Source organism: Myotis daubentonii, chromosome 1 (assembly GCF_963259705.1).
Source record: "Myotis daubentonii chromosome 1, mMyoDau2.1, whole genome shotgun sequence".
NCBI lineage: Eukaryota > Metazoa > Chordata > Mammalia > Chiroptera > Vespertilionidae > Myotis > Myotis daubentonii.
The window spans coordinates 9,961,389-9,980,719 of NC_081840.1; the positions used below are offsets into that span (position 1 = coordinate 9,961,389).

At 58.9% G+C, this 19,331-nt stretch overlaps 1 protein-coding gene across 8 annotated transcripts in view; it reads left to right on the top strand.

The window, feature by feature from the left end:
• Positions 1-18,494, top strand: part of TTC7B (tetratricopeptide repeat domain 7B) — a 188,274-nt gene extending 169,780 nt beyond the window's left edge. For all 8 annotated transcript variants that reach the window (XM_059688157.1, XM_059688174.1, XM_059688212.1 and 5 more), the window contains one exon: positions 17,544-18,494. In XM_059688157.1, the coding sequence (XP_059544140.1) occupies positions 17,544-17,765 (222 nt within the window). In that variant the 3' untranslated portion in view covers positions 17,766-18,494. The remainder of the gene's footprint in view (positions 1-17,543) is intronic.
• The last annotated feature ends 837 nt before the right edge of the window (positions 18,495-19,331 follow it).

Consider the following 19,331-nt stretch of genomic DNA (forward strand, 5'->3'; position numbering starts at 1 on the left):
TCTAACACCTTTCCTCACCGTGATTGGGATTCGGACTAACGGTGCAAAGCAAACAGGAGGGCCGCCTTCTACTGGGCGTCTAGGCTTTCTTCTTCCCTCCACCTCTCTCCCTTCTGATGCTCCACACTGTGCTTTAGCTCCTTTGATAGCTTGCGGCCTTTTTAAGAATTATTAATGGTTGGCATGAGCATCTCTTGAACCTCTACAGAGAAATGTAAAGCCTCGTACATCGTTTTCTGGTGTGTTGGTTCTCACTGTCTGAGGTGAAATGGAGAATTTGGAGCCAGAAAAGCACTGCAGCCGGAATGGTAGGACAGCACAGAGGTCAGAGCGTGGCACCGGAGCCAGCCGGCCTGGCTCACGTCCCGGCTTGTCACTTACTGACTGTGTGGCCCGAAATGAGTTCCTTTTTTTAAAAAATGTTATTTTTAAATATATTTTTATTGATTTCAAAGAGGAAGGGGGAGAGAGAGAGAGAAACATTAATGATGAGAGAATCACTGATCGGCTGTCTCCTGCATGCCCCTCACTGGGGATGGAGCCCGCAACCGGGGCTCGTGCCCTGACTGGGAATCGAACCGTGACCTCCTGGTTCATAGGTGGACGCTCTACCACTGAGCCACGCTCCGGCTGGGCTGGAAAGGAGTTCCTTAATCTTTCTGGACTTCCACTGTCTCCGCTGTGAACTGGGGAGAATAACGGTGCCCTCCCGGTGGTGGTATCGTTCAGGGTAAGTGAGCTCATGCGGGCTGCATGGCACTCCGAAAGCCTGTGAACACTCCTGCCGCGCCCTCACTAGTCACGAGCAGGACTGCCATCTCCATCACGAGGCCACACTTGCATCTTTGTGACAGTGAGTGAGACATCTCCTCTCGAAGAGCTGGCCATGGGTGTGGCTTTCCTTCTGGTCTAGCGTGACCAAATTTTAGCAAGCGGAGGAGCTAAAATAAGAATACACTGTATATCATTCAGAGCAGGTGGTTGGCCAAGAGCACAGTACTTTTGCTTTAAAGTATTACTGTTTTCTATCGAGCCTGTATCCCAGGGTATTAAGGTTGAAAGGAATCGATGGAGACCCCAAGAGGTATGACTTGTCCAGTAGAGACAAAAGCACCTGTCCTGGCTGGGCTGGGGGGAGGCAGGGGGCCTCAGCCTGAAGGGCAGGGGCTGGTCAGGCACCAGAGATGGGCTGGGGGGCAGGAAGGGCAGAGCCTGTCCTGGGGCCTGGCTCCCAGGTCACCCCCTCTCCACCTGCAGAGGGGCTCAGCCTGCGACCGCCCCCCCTTGAAGCACTTGTTGGACCTCGCAGAGTGTGTGTTCACGACCTGTCTGCCTGCCCCTTGGGGAAGGTGTCAGGCCTGAGACGGCACAGTGGCCTGTGGACACCTCGGGTGGCAGGTGGGCAGGGTGGGTGGGGGAGGGGGAACGGAGACCAGCAGCTACAAGTGAACTCGAACTTGGCAGCTGTTTTTATTCCCCTTGACAACGAAGCCCCCCAGCACTGGATGCTGTTTCCCTGGAGGAGATGTTGAGCCAATATCCTCGGAATATGCAGTTTTCGAATCGTCAGGTTAACGGTTTCTCTGTGGGTTTGTTGGCCTGGCCCAGGAACTGGCGTTGTGGCCGGTCGGAGCTTGTTAACTGAGACTCCCAGGGCAGCCGGCTCTCAGAGGTTGGTCCCAGTGGAGGGACACTGGGGGGAGAGGGGGGGGGATTTTCTACGGGGAAAACCAGGTAATTGAAAGGTTTTTTATGATGCAAGCTATATCCTTTTGGAACTGCATGTTTTTAGCTTAAAACACTCTCTGGCTGCTGGGCACGTGAGTCCTCCTTGGAGCAAGGAGAGCGTCACCGGGAATCTGGACCTTCTGCTGTCCGTCCACAGGACTCCGGCGTGGCCGTGGCCCACATACTTGCCACCCCTCCCCAGGAGCCCCCCCCCCCCCAAACAGCGTCGTGGGTGCAAGGATGTTCTCTGCAGACGTTTTCCGCTTGGTGTTTGGATTCCTCCTCCCACTGCAGCCTTTTCTCAGCTGGCCAGGGAGAGACGGCCCAGGCCTCCTGCCTTCCCGGCCCGAAATCGAAATCGCAGGCCCAGAAGCGACAGGGACCCGGGCGGGAGGGGGATGCAAGCCGTGTCACTGGCTGCTTTGCTGCAGCTTAAGGAGGAATGAATTCTGTTTATTTCTGTTTTCTGCTTGGAGTCTTCTGTGACTAATTACAGGCAGTGCCGTGCAGTGTCTCATTAGTAATGATGATCTAAAATTATTTGAAATCTGACATACTCCATCCAAACCACTTAGTCTCAGAGATTCCGCCCCCTTTCCAGTACCATTTGACATTTCGCTTTCACTGCCTGCCTGCCTGCCTGCCTGCCTGCCTGCCTGCCACAGCTAGCCTCCAGCTTGGGTCAGGTCATCTGATCCCCGTTTTCACTGATCAGCTCTGGGCCCAGGGAGCTCCGCCCCTTGCAGGGGGGGGGGGGGAAGGCCGTGGAATTTTCCACTGTCTTTGGGGATTGAAGGGATTGGAGGGCTCCCACTCTGTGTCTTGAGGTCAAGCAGCATCTACTCAGCTTGTCTCCTTTCCCTGTGCTCCCAGCTGCCATAGCCTTGCTCTCTCCCTGCTGTGTAGCATCCCTTCTCACAGCTGCCCAAGCCCCAGATATGCCCCGATGGCCAGCTCCCGCCCTGCATTCTGAGCCCGGCTGGGTGCAGGAGTTTCTAAGCTGACCTCTGACACCCCTCCTGTTACCTAGCGGGTAAGGGCTTGCCTAGGAGGAAGGAGTGACAAATGTTCCAGTGACAAATGTACCGGAATCACCAAGTCTCAAGCCCTGGGGCTCTGGGGAGGCCATGAGGAGAGGAGGCCTGCCCTTTTCCTGCACAGGTTCGAGACCCCATGAGCGGGTCTGGGAGGGGTCGGGCGAACGTGCGTGCTGCCGACTAGAGAGTGTGGTGCCGGTGGCGGAGGCTCCACCAGGGACGTCTGGCGCGAGCACTGCCCAGGGCAGAGGCGGCCTTGCCCCTCGGGTGTTTCCCAAGGCCTCGGCAGCCTCCCGGGGAGCGATGAGAACCACAGTCCGGGCCCCACCACCGGCTCTGACCTGAGCCCCAGCTTCCAGGGAGTTCCCAGTCCCCGAGAGCCTCTCGGCTGAACAGCCTCGGCCGGGTTCCCTGGCCGCAGATGCCCCTCCCGGGCGACTTTGCCTCTTTCGCTTCCCACCAGGTTCACCCCTGATGCTGACCCTCCCCCTCCTCCAGTCGGATCCCTTCCTTTCTCCTCTGCTTGGCGTTCACGGAACTCCTGTCTCTGAAAATACCTGTGTCGGTGTTGCTTCTATTCAAGCCTTTCAGAGCATCAGCGGGCTCCTCACCCGAAGGCTTGGGACGCAGGAAGGACTCCGTGTGAGCACCTGCTCTGGCGGGCCCTGTCCCGGCGTCGTCTTTAGCATCGCACTGGGTCTCCATTTGCTCAGCATACGGCCCCTTAGCAGTCGTGGTGAGGATCCAGTGAGCTGTGGGATGGGGCACCTAGCTTTGTGCCAGGTACTGGGCTAGGTCCTGAGGGGGCAGGTACACTGCTCCCCGCCAGTCCTCAACGCCCAGGAGAGACAGGGCATGTATGAGTGAGTGTAGAAAAGTCACGGGACTCTGATAGACAGACGTGCAGGACGGCGACCTGTTCTCAGGTGGGGAGACCAAAGGGGCGCCACAGAGGTGGGGCCTGCAGGCCAGGTTTCAGCAGCTTGTAGAGATGTAGACTCCTTCGCAGCTGCGGACAGATGGAGCTTAGATATGTCATTTTAAAGCCCAGCTGTTGGAGTAAGCATGGGCCACTTGGGGAGGCCTGCACGAGGGCCAGGTAGCAGACGATAATGAGGCACGATTGCTTTTGTTAGGTGTGATATGATATGGTTGGGTGCTTACATAAGAAAACATCCTTATTTTTTAGAGATTCGTGCTGAAGTATTAGGGGTGAAATGCCTATAATTTACTTTAAAATACTAACCCTTGCCCCAAAAGTAGATAAAGCAAATATGAAAGATGTTAACGGTTATTAAATTTAGGTGACAGGTATGTAGATGTTAATTATATTGGCCTTTCTAGTTTTCCTCACGTTTGACATTTTTCAAGATAAAAATGTTTAAAGTAACGTGACCAGGTTTGCATTCGGGAGACACCATTCTAGAGGCGGTGGAAGCTAAGAGACACTAAGATTGGACTCAGCTGATAACACGTGGACGGTCCCAGGTGGGAGACGCTGAGAATGTGGACTCCGTGCTCAGGGCTGATGGGGGAGCCGCAGGTCCCAGGCTGACTCAGGACACCTGGTGCTGGCGCCTGGCTGGGTGAGATGAGAAGGGAGGAGGAACAGCTGTGGGAAGAAGGAGGCAGCAAGTCTGGGTGGCCATGTTGAGATGGGGTGACCCAGGTCCGTTCAGGAAGAGAGGCCCCTTGGCGTGTGGCTGGGTGGGTCAGGAGGTCGGACACACTGGGGCTCAGCCATGGTTGGGGGCAGTGGCCTGTAGGTGGTAGCCGGAGCTATGGAAGGGCATGAGGCTGCCTGGATGTGAATCACAGAGGAAGACAGAGAGGGGGGGGCCCAGGACAGGACCCAGGATCACCAACATCTGAGGAGCAGGAGGGACATTTCCTAATGAGGAAACAGCCCCCAACTATAGCTGGGACTTGGACGTGGGAATCTTGCAGGAGGAACACACACACACACACACACACACACACAGCTGGGATCTGGCCTTGCCTAGGGGTCAGTCTTGATGAAATCCGTAATTGAAATGCTCGCTGATGCCCTACCAAATGAAGCAGAATCGGGGGGCCCGCCCCCCACAGGGGAGCCTAGCGGACGTGGTGCTCCTGCGTCTTGCTTCATAAATAAAGGATGGAGGCGTGTCTTCTGCGGAAAACCACCTCTCCCCTGCAGGCACCCATCCCCACAGGTCTCTCGTCCCGTGTCGGGCCACAGGCATCCAGACAGAGGCGTGGGGCTGGGGCCAAAGCACACGCACGCGCTCCCCGCAGGGACCTCCGGAACCAACTAGAAGCAAAATCTGCTTCCTCCTAAGACAACATGCGTTTCCCGGCCTTTCAAAGTCAGGCAGGCCAGCCAGTTATAATTGGCTCTCTAATTGGAACTCCCACAAGCTGTTAACTTCTTTGCCCGCTGCTGGCGTCTTACGCAAAGGTGACAAACAGCCTCTGCCTTTGGAATGATTTTAAAAAGCCGCTATGGCCTTGTCTCCCTTGCTGACAGCAGCCCCCTCCAGCCACCCCACCACCCCGGGCACCCACATCCACCAGTGAGTAGGACAGGGGACACGGCCGGTTCATGAGAAAAGTGGCTGCAGGGAAATCAAGCTCAGAAGGCTGTGTCGCTGGATGATCTCTTGGAGACTGAATGGGAGAAGACCAGGCCCCCAGCCTCTGTCCCAGACGACGGAGGTGTTTCAGGGGCGCCTTAGCTTCCCCAAGTCGAGTTGTTGGGTGACAAAAGGAGATGTGTCTCTTTTCTCCCTTTCTGTGTTTTCTCCCTGGAGAAAACAGTACTTCTGTGCTGACCCCCCTCTGTCGTCAGGATAGCAGTGTGCTTCGGCCGACAGGACGGCATGCGTTAGGGTGCCACCTGCGTGTCCCTGCAGTCTCTCTGGTGTCCCGGGGCCTCCTCAGCTCCTGCCGCTGAGATAGATGCAGGCAGTGCTGGCCTGAGCCCACGAGCCCCTCTGCTCATCTCCCCACCCCCCCCACCCCCGCCCCAGCTCCACCTGCAATGACATCACGGCCAGCTTGAAATCAGCTGTGGTGGGAGTATTTATACCACAGAAATTGGCAAACACTACCATCAAGGCTGTTGTTTTTCTTTCCGACAGCCAGTTTGCTGGCACACCACTGGACTCTGGCCCAGATGGTTTAACAGGGGGAGGGGAGGCAAAGGAGATGGCGGGGGGGAAGGTGTCAGTAGACACAGAAAAGAACACAGTGTCCCTGACTTGGGACATTTGGGGTGGAGGGTGCTTGTGGCACAGGTACTCCGGAGCTCACCTTGCTACTCCAGGTAGAGACAGACAGCTGAGTGGAGGCCCGGGGAGAAAGAACAAGACTCAGAACTGTCCGGGCAGGTGGACTAGAGGAGAGTGTGGTTGGGACACATTTTGGAGCAAAAAAGACCCATGTTTACATTCTACCCCACCCCTCCCCTCCGTTGCTGATTTGCATGCCCTTGGCCATGATGTCATGCAGAAAGGAGCTGTGCACCCTCACAGGGCTGCCGTGAGGGGGAATGAGTTCTGAGCTGCTGCCCAGCCCATAAGCAGCTGTTAGCCTTCTGTGCCTTTCACGCTCCCAAGGCGGGCGGCTGTGAGAGTGTGGGTGCAGTGCAGGGTTCCCCCTGGTCTGGCCCTCCCTATTCTTCCGGAGGAGGAAAGGGTCACTTCTCAGCAAAGCATCCCAGTCAGAGAGCAGGGGTGCCCAGGTGGGTTGCAGGGAGGCTGGGGCCCAAACCCCTCAGCTCCCGGGCAGACAGCGCCTTCAGGCAGGTCACTGCTGGCTGCAGCGGCCCCTCTGTGCACCCCAGCGAGCCGTGCAGCGTTGTCTTTCCTAAGCCCACACAGTGTGCTTGTCACGTGGCCTAACCACCAGGAGCAATATTCGTGGCGGCTTTAATTTCCTCTCCAATTTCCTCCGTCTCCCTCCAAGTGGTGTTCAGCCCCTCGGGGTCCATTTGGATCCCTGCACAGGCGCTGGGCTTGGGGCAGGCTCTGTGCTCATGTGAGCCCAGCAGGTGGCTGGCACACATCCGCTGGCCCAACGCCGCTGTTCAGAGGAGGGACCATCGCTGAGCTCTTCCCACCGGCGCTGATCGGGGACGTGGGAGGAAATGGCTCCAGTCTTGACGCTGATTTGTTCCATGTTGAAGTGGCCAGGACAGGAGCTCATCTGTGTAGGAAAGGAAAGGCCAGGCTCCGTGTCTGTTCCATTTCCGCAGCAGCAGCGGTTCCCCATGGCCGCCGCTGTCGTCACTGGGGTGGGAGCTGGGGGAGGGAGAGTTTATGACCAGAGCCCCCGTTTCCGAGCAAATGGCCTTGTTGCCTTTCCTCTCTAAATCACAGCTTTCCCTGCTGTCACGCCAGGGGTGCCAGGCAGAGCAAGCCCCCCACCCCACCGCCCCCCACCTTCCTGCCTGATTCCATGTGTGAGTCCTCTTGTTATTAGTGGAAAAACATTTTCCAAGTCTTATCAATTCCAATCCTCCTCCCATCACAAAGTATCTTATCACTCCTGTCTGTTCCTGTTGAAAATGGAAAAATAGTTGGTGCCAGATCCCGGCAGAGAGGGGGATGGTACTCGCCAAAATGACCACATTCCCCATGGCAGGTAACTGTCCCTCCCCAGCTGCCGTGGGCACAGGGCACCCCCAGGGCGGGCTTCCAGGGGGCAGCCCCCAGCAGGGACTGTGGGAGCACTCTGGCTTGCTGCTTGTGTAGCCCCGTTCCCCATGAAATCCAGATGGAGCCTGCACCCCCAGGTGGGTTCGGCAGGGGGGAGGTGCGGGGGGGCCTAGAAGCCTTGCTAGCTTTCCTGGCTGTGGGGCACACTCACCATGGAGCCTCCCCGACAGCACCCTCTCCACTCCCACCGGGGGCACAGGTCCACTGCACCCAGAGGTGCAAGTTGGTGCAAAACCATCCCTGTGTCCTCCTCATGGGGACCCTGGGCTGGACTGGAGTGGGCGGCTGCGTGGAGCTGGGCCATGGCACCCAGGCCACAGTCATCTATTGAGTGCCTACAGTGCACCGGGCGGGCACTTGCCAGGGACTGGGACTGCCTTTCTGTCAGCAGGCATTTCCTCATGTCCACTGGGTCCCGAGGCTGAGAGCAGGCTCTAAGGCGGGCAGTGGGTGGTGGACCTCGGAGCAGGCCTGGGAGGGCGTCCTCCCCGTGTGACCTCTCCGGCCCTGTCCTGCCCAGGGGGGGCCAGGACTTCTCACTGTATTGGAACAGCTGGGACAGGCCTTTGCTTTCAGGTGGTGATAAGCGGTCAGACCCAGGTACTATAACGCCCACCCCATACCCCGTCTGAGGACGGGCTGACACGGAGGCCTGGCGAGGGCCTGTCGGGGTCATTTGAAGGGCGCTCGGGAGTGCGGCCGGGTCCCAGGGCCCTCACACTCTCAGCTTCTCCCGGGAAGCCCCAGCTCAGCTCTGTGGTGGTCACGAGGGGAGTGTTTCTGACCATGGAGAACCTCCACTCCCCGACCCCCTGGAGTCCTGTCTCTCCCACCATCCCCCGTGGAGTGTGTGTCTGCCCCACCCGCCCCCGGAGGAGCTATGTGGCCACCTGGGCTGCTGTTCTCACCTGGGCAAGCAGGTTCCGGGCCCCAGGGGAAGGCTGAGCCTGCGCTCACAGCTTCCCAGAGGCCCACGCCGCTGTCCCCTGAGGGTGGGAGGCTGGACCTCAGCTTGGGAGGGTGATTAGCACCAAACTTTCCCCTCCGAGGATGGGTGTGGGGAAGCGCCGACTTCCAGGCCGCCCTGTGCTGTCGCCTCTGCCCGACTGGTTGTTGGGGGAGGTGGATAAAAAGAAATGCCAGCTAGGGAAATGTACAGATCAGTCAACAGGAGTCTCTTGCCCATCACCAGTGGACAGTGTTAGCACCACAGAAGTCGCGGGCTGGGTGAGGCAGGTCCCAGGGCACCAGGTCAGACTGCGCTTTCTCTCTGCGAAGAGCTGGTGGCTAGCGTTCCTGTCCACGCGGAGCCTCTGGGCTGGTGCCACTGCAGCAACAGAGCTTGCGCTTCAAACGGCCACCTGGGGAGGGGAGGCTGTTACCAACAGTCTCGGGCTGCGGAGTAAGGAGATGGCCAGCGTCCCTTGGTACCTGGGCCAGGTGCCTGCCCTCCCAGGTGTGGCTGCTGAGAGGTGGGAGCCTGCCCCACACCTGTCAGGTATGATCCGGAAGAGGCATCTCCTCCCGGAAGAGTTAGACACCCAGGGCCAGACATCGCACAGGAAGCTCTTACAGGCAGGGGCGGCAGCTCCTCCTCTGTAGCTACGGGGCCCTGAGCTAGTCACCCCGACAATGCGCCCTAGCCTTCTCATTGGCTTAAAAAGAAGGGGGTGGAGCACCTTGTTATCCTCCTTCCAGCAGGCCTCGCTCTGCTGCTGACACTGGGCCTCCCCACGAGAGATGGCCCTGCCCGCTCACGGGTGTCTGGGGCAGGACCCACACCACACGACCCTGTCCAGGCAGAGGCAGGGGGCCTGGCCGGAGTGACAGCCGGGCCCTGAGCGCCCGTGCCGGCACCGTGCTTGGCGCCTGGGTGCAGGAATGAGCGCGGGCGCGTAACAGGAGTCTGTGAGCGGAAGGAAAGAACTAGAACAGCTTTGGTTGTAGCCAAGGGAAGGGACCCCCTGGGCACCTGGCCCCCGGAGGCTGTCAGCTCACTGTGATCTTGGCGAGTGCCCATTTCCTGCCTGTTAATAAAGAGGCTGGCCCTTTGGGAGTGTTGGGGTCCTTCTCCGCCACCCCTGGCCGCTCGGTGCCTGCTGCCAAGAGGGGGCAGGTGTGGGTCTCTGCTACTTGGAAGCTGCTGGCAGGCTCGCTGCGGGCCCTTCCCTCAATGTCCCCCACCCCCACCCCCAGTGACTGTTCTCTAAAAGCCACCACAGCCTGGGGGATTTCGGCACCAGTGCTGAAGCACCCGTTTGAAAGAAATTAGGCCAGAGGAAATTTGGGGCCCAGGGGCCTGAGTCTGAGGTGGCCTCGAGGCCAGACGCCCCAGCCTCCCTGCTGGTGGTCACCCCTGGCATCAGATCCTCCCAACCATCCTGGAGGAAAGCAGCTTTAGCAGATTCTGTGAGTCAGATGCTTTAAAGGGGGGAGATGGGGAGTCTTTCCTGGGCTTACTGGCTCCTTCGCTGGAACCCACGGCCAGGCCACCTGCAGGTGCCAGGTTAAGCAGCTGAGCTCCAGGAGGCAGGGGAGCCGGGGCAGGTCTGGATCTGCCATTTCTCTACCATTTCTCTGGAATGAGTGGAAGGGTTGTGTGGGGCTGTTCTGGAAGCTTCTTCAGACCCTGAAGGGCTGTCAGGTAGGAGGGGGAGGGACTCTGCTGGACCCCAGAAGACTCAGCAAACATCAGAGAGTGGGAATTAGATAAAAGGGCTCCTTAGGGCTCCACGTTTTTAACCAACAGTTCAGACTGCCCACTGAAGGTGTGGGCACCTGGGGAAGTGGTGAGCTCCCCGTCACTGGAGGGTGCAAGCATGAGTAGGAGGCTGCCCGTCGGGACGGCAGAGGGGCTTGTATGTCACAGAGCAGAAGCCCAGGCCCCCTGCTAACCCCGAGGGTTTCTGCTTGCAGAGCTAGCTGGCCTCTGGCTTAGAAAACTAAGAGGTTTTTGAAAAATTGAGTTTTGTTTCCTTCTGAGTTGAATTCAATGCTAGAAAGGTCTGGTCCCCAAAAGGCACATTTCTTCAAATAAAACATTTGACCTGGAAAAGGGGCCCCATGAGAGCGCAGCCTCCTGCAGCCGTCAGACACCCTGAGTGAGCAGAGGTGTGGGCCGCTCTCCGGCTGCCTGTGGTCACCCCGGGCAGCGGGGGGGGCAGGGAGGGGGGGCTGGGTCTTTTCCTCCTCCCTCTGGAGTACTCAGCACCCTTCACAGCACACACTGGTGAGGGAGCACCTCCAGAGGTGTCTGCTTAGTGCCAGACTGCGGCCTCCTGCCCCGCCCTCTGCCCCAGACCCTCTCTCCTTATTGGCTGCTGGGGCCACAGGCTTCTCCCTGGGCACTGCACCCCATGGTTGCCTGAGGCCAGGGGCACTTGGTTTAGTTAACTTGCAGAGGAGTGAGGGGAGGGGCCACCCGGTTTTAGTTCTGACATGTGAGCAGGGGGAGTGGGAGTCGTGGAGGACAGAGGCCACGGAGAGGCCGGGAGAGTCCCTGTCAGTCTCCAGCCCCGTCATAGATGGAGAAAGGCCAGCCTCCGGAGCCTGCCTCCTCCCAGGGCCTCGGTCAGGAGCTGCTCCCCAATGCGGCTGGCCCTCCGCCAGGAGCCGCCCAACGCACTTTCCCTCCCGCCTGTGCCCCTCGTGCTCTTCGTCCAGTCCCAGCACAGGACGCCTGAGCCCTTTGTTGCTCTGAAGCCGGCCTCATGAATGTTCGGTCCCCTCACCCCCAGGGCCAGGGGCAGGGTGGGTGGGGCTTGGAGACCAGCAGGTGCCAGCTGCTGAGCACACCACTCAGAAGGGTGCGAGGTGGTCAGGACTGGCTGCTTGGCCTGTGGGGAAACTGTGTCAAATTGAACGAAATCGCCAAAACAGAAAGACCAGCCCCACTCCAGTCCCCGCCCACACTTCAGAGATGCCGAGAGGAAAAGGGACCTGCGCCGACTCCCAGGGGGGTCTTCTCTAGGACGCCCTTGACGCGCCCTTGACTGACCTAGGGAAGGGCTGAGCCGCAGTGTGAACGGGCGCATCTGGAGCTCCGGTGGGCACGGGTGTGGGGCTCAGCCGTCCTGGGCCTCAGCAGGGCACCAGGATCTGGCTCTGTGGGCCGCCTGGCCTGGTGAGGCCGGCCCTCCTCGGCGGGCGGAGCTGGCAGGGACTCACATCAGCCCCTGGCAAGCTCTGCAATTTCTAAGCTCTGAACACAAACAGAGGGAGACACAAAACAGAGCCCCACGGAGCGCGGGCATCCAGGTGGGGGCGCCGGGCACTGCCCCGCTGCGAGTGTCCCCTTCCTTTTCAAGGCACGGTTGGAAAGCGGGGCTCAGGGCCCCCCTCAGCTGCGCCCACAAAACACTCCTGCGCAGACTGAGGGTGCCTGTGGTGCCCACCAGAGGACAGGCACCCGGGAGCAAGGGCTGGGGGCGCTGCGCGGGGCTCTGCATTCCCGGAGCTGCTCCAGGGAGATCCCTTCAAAGCCGCGGCTCCCGTGGTCTCCTCGGAGCGGCACTGGCCGCAGTCCGTGCACATTCTGAGACCACCGCTCACTCCCCCCTGCTTCCCTCTGGCCCGCCGCCACCTCAGGAGGGAAAATGCAGACACCTGGGCAGAAACAGCGGTGGGAGTGTGCTGGTTTTCCCATGTGAGGCTTACAGTTCCCCTAACGCAGGCTCCAGGCCAGCCAGCCAGCCAGCCAACCCACAGCTCCTGGGAGGGCAGGGGCTCCTATGGGGTCCTCGTCCCCTCCTGGCTTCTGGAAGCCACTTTTGGTGGCCTGGCCGTCTTCCAGAAAGCTCTCCCTGTGCCAGGCCCGTCGCCCTGGCAGGACAAGCAGAGAGCAGCTGGGGTTGAGCACTGTGCTCGGAGTCTGAACCATGGGGACTTGTCACATGTCGGGCCTCTCCTCCTGACACCTTCAGCGTCTAGCCCAGGGGTGGGCAAACTTTTTGACTGGAGGGCCACAATGGGTTCTTAAACTGGACCGGAGGGCCGGAACAAAAGCATGGATGGAGTGTTTGTGTGAACTAATATAAATTCAAAGTAAACATCATTACATAAAAGGGTACGGTCTTTTTTTTTCTTTTGTTTTATTCATTTCAAACGGACCGAATCTGGCCCACGGGCCGTAGTTTGCCCACGGCTGGTCTAGCCTCTTCGGTGTTCAGCAGGTGAGGGCCTGGAGCGAGGCTCTTTTCCTCTCTGTTCCCTGTTTCCTCATCGGTAAAGCAGTGTAGGACCAGCCCTGGCTGGTGTTCTCCGTGGTTAGAGCATCATCCTGAGCACTCAAAGGTCGCAGTTCGATTCCCCGTCAAGGGCACGTACCTGGGTTGCAGGTTCAATCCCTGGCTCTGGCCAGGGTGCGTGCCAGAGGCAACCAATTGATGTGTCCTCTCACATGGATGTGTGTGTATGTGTGTGTGTGTGTGTGTGTCTCTCTCCCTCTCTCCCTCGCTCCCTCCCTCCCCCACGCCCACCCCCCTTCCCTCTCTCTAAAAAGCAATGGAAAAAATATCCTCAGGTGAGGATTAACAACAACAAAGAGTGTAGGACCAGCGGGCAGTGGGTGATTCTGGGTTTTCCTGGGGAGCCGTGTCAGATCTGTGGCGCAGGAGCAGCCAGCTTAAGGGGCGGCCATGGCAACCCTTTGGGCTCTCCCATGGGGCTGCTCCCTGGGGACTGCCTCCCTGCTGGGTGGCGTCAGGCTTGGGGGTGCAGAGACAACCACCGCTCACCCAGGCCCCGCCCTCCGGGCAGGCGCAGCAAAGCCTCATGGGAGCAGAGGAGGAGGTGAGCCACCTGGATGAATCAGTCCCTACCACCCAGCACAGCTGTGAAGCACTTTGTAACCGGAGACGTAGGACGCGTTGGTTGTAATCCCGTGCACAGTGTGTTAATAGAGCCTGTGGGTCCGTGCCTGTGTCTCCAGGTGGATTGGTATTTTTGAAGGACCTCCTGACGGCCCTGCCCTAATTCCCACCCCCTCCCTGCCGTGGTGTGCTGGCGTCGTCTGCAACCCAGGGCGGGACAGGATCTTTAAGGGCTCCTGTCCCACCTGACACCAGACTTCCTCCCCTGCCCTGGCCTTGGTGGGCCCCGCAGCCTCTGTGGAACGCAGGCCGGCTCTGCCGCAGCGAGGGCAGCCTGCCCAGAGCGGGGCCCGCGAGGAGTCTGCAGCAGCAGCAGCCAGGCCCGCAAGGAAAGCACAGGGAGGTGTTCATCTCCATCCTGCGGCTGAACGTGTGCTTTGCAGAGCCTCGTGCCTGGGAAAAAGCAGCCCGCAGGGGCGGGGCGGGGGGTTGACCCCAGCCAGAGCTGAGCCGTGTGGCTTCTTTTTAGCGGTGGCTTGGCTTGGGGAAGGATGCTCTCATGCGCGATGCCATCTCCCTGTCTCCTAGACCTAGAGGGCAAGTCCTGACGGCCTTGAGCCAGGAGGGCTGTCCCAAAAGGGCTTTTGTCCTGCAGCCCTGGTGTTGGGTGTTGGCCTGAGCCAGGGCTGCCGCGGGAAGCCTGGGGCACGGCAGCCCGCAGGCCTGGGCGCCCTCAGCATGTGGCAGCAATTATCACACTCACACAAAGACTTGAGTGGGGAAGGTGCTAATTGTCCTCCAACTAGCCAAGTCCATTTTGTCTCGTTTGAAATAACAGGTTTAATTTAATCCCTTATTTCCAATTTGGTGCAGCACTAAGAGCTTAATGTACAAAAGACCTGATTATAATAATTACAGGCTAAGCTTGGGAGGCCGTGTTCGTTTGTGTCTGAAGAAAGGGACTAACAAGCCACCTCCTCAGTGGTTCCCCCTTCTCGGGAGGCGGCCCCAGCTGCCTCCTCACCCCCAGTGGCTCCAGGAAGGCAGGGTGGCCACAGGTGGGAGCTTGTTTGCACATCCTCCCTGAGAGGAGAAAGGAAGGCCAGCTGAGAGGCGAGAGTTTGCATCTCAGCTCTGGCGCTTCCCCTGCAGGCGCGTCTCAGGCAGGCCTTAGCGGTGAGCGAGGGTGACTGCCTGCCCTGGCGTAGCCCGGCGCCTGGCACACAGCAGTCGCTTGGCTGCATTAGGATTTTCACTGGGCCCCTCACTTGGAGAGCAGGACTGCTTCGTGCCCTCCTCTGGGTACCCAGCACATGGCTGGGAGCTGGGCAGGCATTCCGGTGGTTTGGGGATTTTGATACGGGGGAGGGCAGGTGATTGTGGTAATGAAATGTCAGTCATCGGAATCTGTCTCCTACCAGCCTGGAGGGCTGGGAGCCAGTCGTGTGCTCCAGGTAGCGCTGCCGCGGGGCCAGTGGACCTGGCCCTGGATCCATCGTCAGGGCTCTGGGCAGATGGACTGGAATAGATGGCTCCCCGGTGGGGGGCCCAGGCTGGGACTGGCTAAGGTTGGGGAGTGGGAGGGGGCTGGGGCTGCATCCCCCAGATATTCCTGGGCTGTCTGAACCACGGAGTTCATACTGGGAGGAAGTTGGATATAGCTGGTGGGGAGAATACTGGTAGTTAAATGCCAGCCTCAGGAATTGGGCCTTTGATCTTTGGGGAAGAGGGGAGGCGGGGCCTGTAGAATTGGGGAAAAGTGTCCGGGTTCTAGCACCTAAGAGCACATCACAGCCAGGGAAGGCCTCTCACACAGCAGAGGCGCGTGGGTGGGGAGGCAGTCCTGGCGTCCAGCGCGTCCGGGTCCCAGCCGCCTCTGGCCCACCCGCCAGCACCGCTCGCCCCCAAGCAGTGGCCGGACCCCAGCTGGAGCTTGTTCTGGTTGATTCCTTGTGTGACTGCTTTCTGAGCTGCGCCTGGCTCGCCGGGGCATTGGGGAGGGGCCGAGTTTCATTCCCTTGCCCAGCCCGAGCTGGCAGCCCCTGGCAAGTCTGTGATGCCTCCCGGGGCAGCTCCAGCTTTCGGCATTAGTCCCGCTAACCAGATTGCTCAGGAAGCTTCGGGGTCACCGGGAAGCGCAGCGTGTTCCTAGCTCGGCATGTGGGTTCAGGCGGGACATCCAAGCCCACAGGAGCCCTGGAACACGAGATCCACAGGCTCCTGGCTGCCCAGCGCTGAGGGTGATGGGCAGACTAGCCCTTCAGCTGGTTCTCTGCCAGCTTGTGGGGGGCAGATAGACTTACCCCTGCCATATACCCTCTGGCACCCCATGGTAAGCTGCACCCAGATCCAGCAGCTGGCCCCGTTCTAAGTAAAATGCCCAGCACAAGGACTGGTGGCCTTGTTGCCACTCCAGCTGGGGGTGTTGGGGGGGGGGGGGGGTTGGCAAGTCATTGCTGCTGAGAATGGTGACCTCTGTCTCACTCTCGCTGGGCCAAGGCCCTGCTCCTCCTGGGCCCACATCTCCTTGGTCCACTTGGTGGCTAACAGGACCCCCGGTCCTTTGGCACCTGTAGCCATCCCAGGCCTCAAAATCACAGCCAGTCTGAGGGTACGAACGGCGGCAAGGAGGCTTCCCAGTCCTTGGGCGAATCTCCTGGCTCCCAACAGGCATCTGGAGCCGGGGCAAATCTGTGCCCTGGAGAGGAGCCACTTCTCAGCCATGAGCGGGACAAGGAGCGGCAGCCAGTGGCCGGAGAAATGAAAGGGAAGAGACAGCGGGGCAGCTGCCCATCTGCTGCTGCTCAGATGTAACTGGGTTAGTGCCTCAGGGGCTCTGGGCTTGTCTCTTAAAGCGGCTGCAGCCAGAAGCGGCAGAGGCAGTGGCAGGCTGGTGAGAACGGGGCCTTGGGCCTCAGGCAGCCCCGGGCTGGCCAGCAGCTCCGCACTCATTGGCTCTGCGACCCTGGGCAAGACACTTGGCCTTTCTGCACCTTGACTCCTTGAATCTTAAGAGGTGGCCATGTGAACACGTGCCCAGCGTGGTATGACCTCAATTACAGTTTCTACTTGCAGCCAAGTAACCAAAGAGGCCTCTTTCCATCCTGCCAAGTGGCGTGTCCCCCTCACCCCTTTGCCAAGCACACGCCGTGTGTCTCCCTGCCGCATAGAGCGAGCCACTCAGAAAAGGTGGCTGCACTCGGCACTTTAGATGCCCTGAGAAAGCCATGCCTCGGGAGTGTGATGGGGCTCCTCTGTCATCTTTTCGCCCGCTGCTGGCTGCCAGCACCCAGAACCCCTCCCGCCCTTGCTTCTCTGCTGGGTAAGTGGGAATGTTCTAGAGGGAGCTCCAGCTGATTACCTCCCCCGGAAGAAAGAGGCAGGAACTCATTAGCCCTCACATCCTGTTGACTGCAACCTGAGCAGGTGGCCTCCGATTCTCCCGCCTGCCCTGCGAGGTTGGGAAGTGAGGGTGTCGCGGTCTCGGCTTTTCTCTAAAGGACCACCGCCCCCCCCCCGCCCCCGCCCCATCCTCCCAGATGGATTTCAGGCCGCGAGGAGGTGGGAAGGCGGTGGGAGGGCCGCCCTGGCCGCTGGTGGCAGCTAGCTGTGTGACTCTCACCTGCAGACCGGGGGAACCCTGGTGCCTGTGGATAGTTCTCCGCTGCGTCAGGTGCTCCTCCACTGCGGCTCTTTCTCCGCAGCAGTAAGAGCAGGCCGCATGCCAGGTGCCCGCGCCCATGTGAACGCGCCGTGGGGGCTCCCCAGATGAACCGAATGAACTAACACAGGCACTTAGAACCGTGCCTGGTGTCATCAACACCCCGAAAGTATCTGCTGTGTCACTGCTAACGGTCTCCCCGCCAGGAAGCCCCAGGCCGTGCTGGCCGTGGGTCACCCCGCCCCCCACTTTGGGGGCAGGTGTCAGTTGGTACATACAGGACCGCCCACTGGGTCAGAACAGACCGTGCCGCTGCCCTTGGTTCACTCCCGGTGTTAAATATTCAGATGAATTGTGTGAAATGGCTTATTTCTCACACAAAAGCGGCTGACTGTCAGCACTTATCCGGTTCAGGTGGCTGCTCTGGCCGTTGCCCCCCCCCTCGCCCCCCCACCCCACCCCCCCGAGTGCAGGAGAACTTGAGCTCATTGTGTGCCCAGCCTACGCAGACACATGCCTGCCTCCAAGGGACTTGCTGAAACCCAAGGACAGATGGGAGCCCCGAGCTGACTGTCTGTCTGTCTGTCTGTCTCTCTGATGCCTACAGGCCCTGATCCTTCATCAGCTGCGCCGCTACAGCCTCGCGGAGAAGATTCTCCGGGACGCGGTGCAGGTGAACTCCACGGCCCACGAGGTCTGGAACGGGCTGGGCGAGGTCCTCCAGGCTCAGGGCAATGACACAGCCGCCACCGAGTGCTTCCTGATGGCCTTGGAGCTGGAGGCCAGCAGCCCCGCGGTGCCCTTCACCATCATCCCCCGGGTGCTCTGAGCAGGCGCCCGGCAGCCTCGCACCCACCTGGGGTGCCCCGAGGGGACAAGTCTGCCACACCGAGGCCCTGGGCGGACGTGCGACTGGCCACAGTGATCTGGCCAGACGACCCCGCATCATCGCTCTCCCGCGTGCACGCCTGTGGCCTCGGCCGCCCAATGACCGTTTCTGAATCTACTGACGTTGCTCAACATGGATTATGTGCCATATCTTGTTAGTTGACATCTGAATTTTAAGTAACATGGTTATGGAAATAATCCGCAAATGTAGAAGAATATACTCAAAGTTAAAATTCAGTGGCAGCACAGATTATTTTTATCAGAGCTGTAAAGAAAGCTGTTCTCTCCTCCTCGCCCCCCTGCCCCACCCCTGGCCCAGAAACCAAATGTGAATCTTCTTTTCCCACCTCAGTGCTAGTCCAAGCCAGGACTCGGGCCAACGAGTTCTTGGTTTTGTTGTCGATACTTGTACCATGTGATGAATTACTGTCCTCACTTAGAACAAAGCCTGAGTCCAAGAATATTTATATTTTGCCAATATATGCCTGTTACAAGAGAAGGAAATATGAGTTATTTAAGTTTAACTTTTTTATGTGAATTCAGAGTTTATTTATCAATGGAAAGATGTACAAAGAAGCTTCAGATGGAATATTTACCGACATTCCTTATACATGACAGACACTTGGCTAATGGGAAGATGATGTTAATAATAAAAAGATTTTTAAATGGACCCATTGCCTATGTCGTTAGTGAATGCACACAGAAGCTTAAGGCTCAGTTCCCGGTGTCTGCACCTGGGGGCCACCCTGATTTTAGTGTGGGAATTCACCTTTCCCAACTCTCCCCACTTATCTGGGATTGGAGCATGTGACTCAGGTCTGGCCAATCAACATACGGCATTCACAGCCACAGAGGATCAGGAATGAGCATGTGACCTGAAGTGGTCCAATCAGAGTGGGAGCTGCAACGAAAGGCTCTCACTCTTCTGCTGAACTTAAACCTGAGCAGAGGAGCTGCTAGAATCACAGCGGCCCTCCAGGCACCATGCGGGTGGGGGATGGGGAAAGGGGGAGGGGAGGGTGTAGAAGTGTTGGGGCCAAATGTGAAGCCAGGGGCTGAATCCAACAGAGTGGATAGCAAAGACCAAGAACCAGAAACAACGTGAGCAGGCCTCTCCAACCCCCGGGGTTTCTCGGCTGAGCATCTATGGGTGGCCCTACCTTGCCAGGACCCGGGAAAATGTGAAGGGCACCCAAGCACTGGTCTTATACACCCTGAAGTCTAAAGGACCCCACCCAAGCTAGACATAACCTCCCTGACTCATTGGGCCGGCAGGCAAGGGGGCAAGCTGAGGTGGGGAGAGACACAGACAGGAATCTGCTATGGGCAGAGCAGATAGGCACCCCAGGCTCAGCACTGACCTGCCAGGTGGCATCTGGGGCCCCATAAGTCATGGAATTTGCAACATGAGACAAGAAAGCAGGGGCTCAGTGGGGCAGCAGCTCACCTACTGGAGGGTTGAGCCCAGTCCTGCCATCTTATGCAGAGGTTTGGGGCAAGCAGGGCC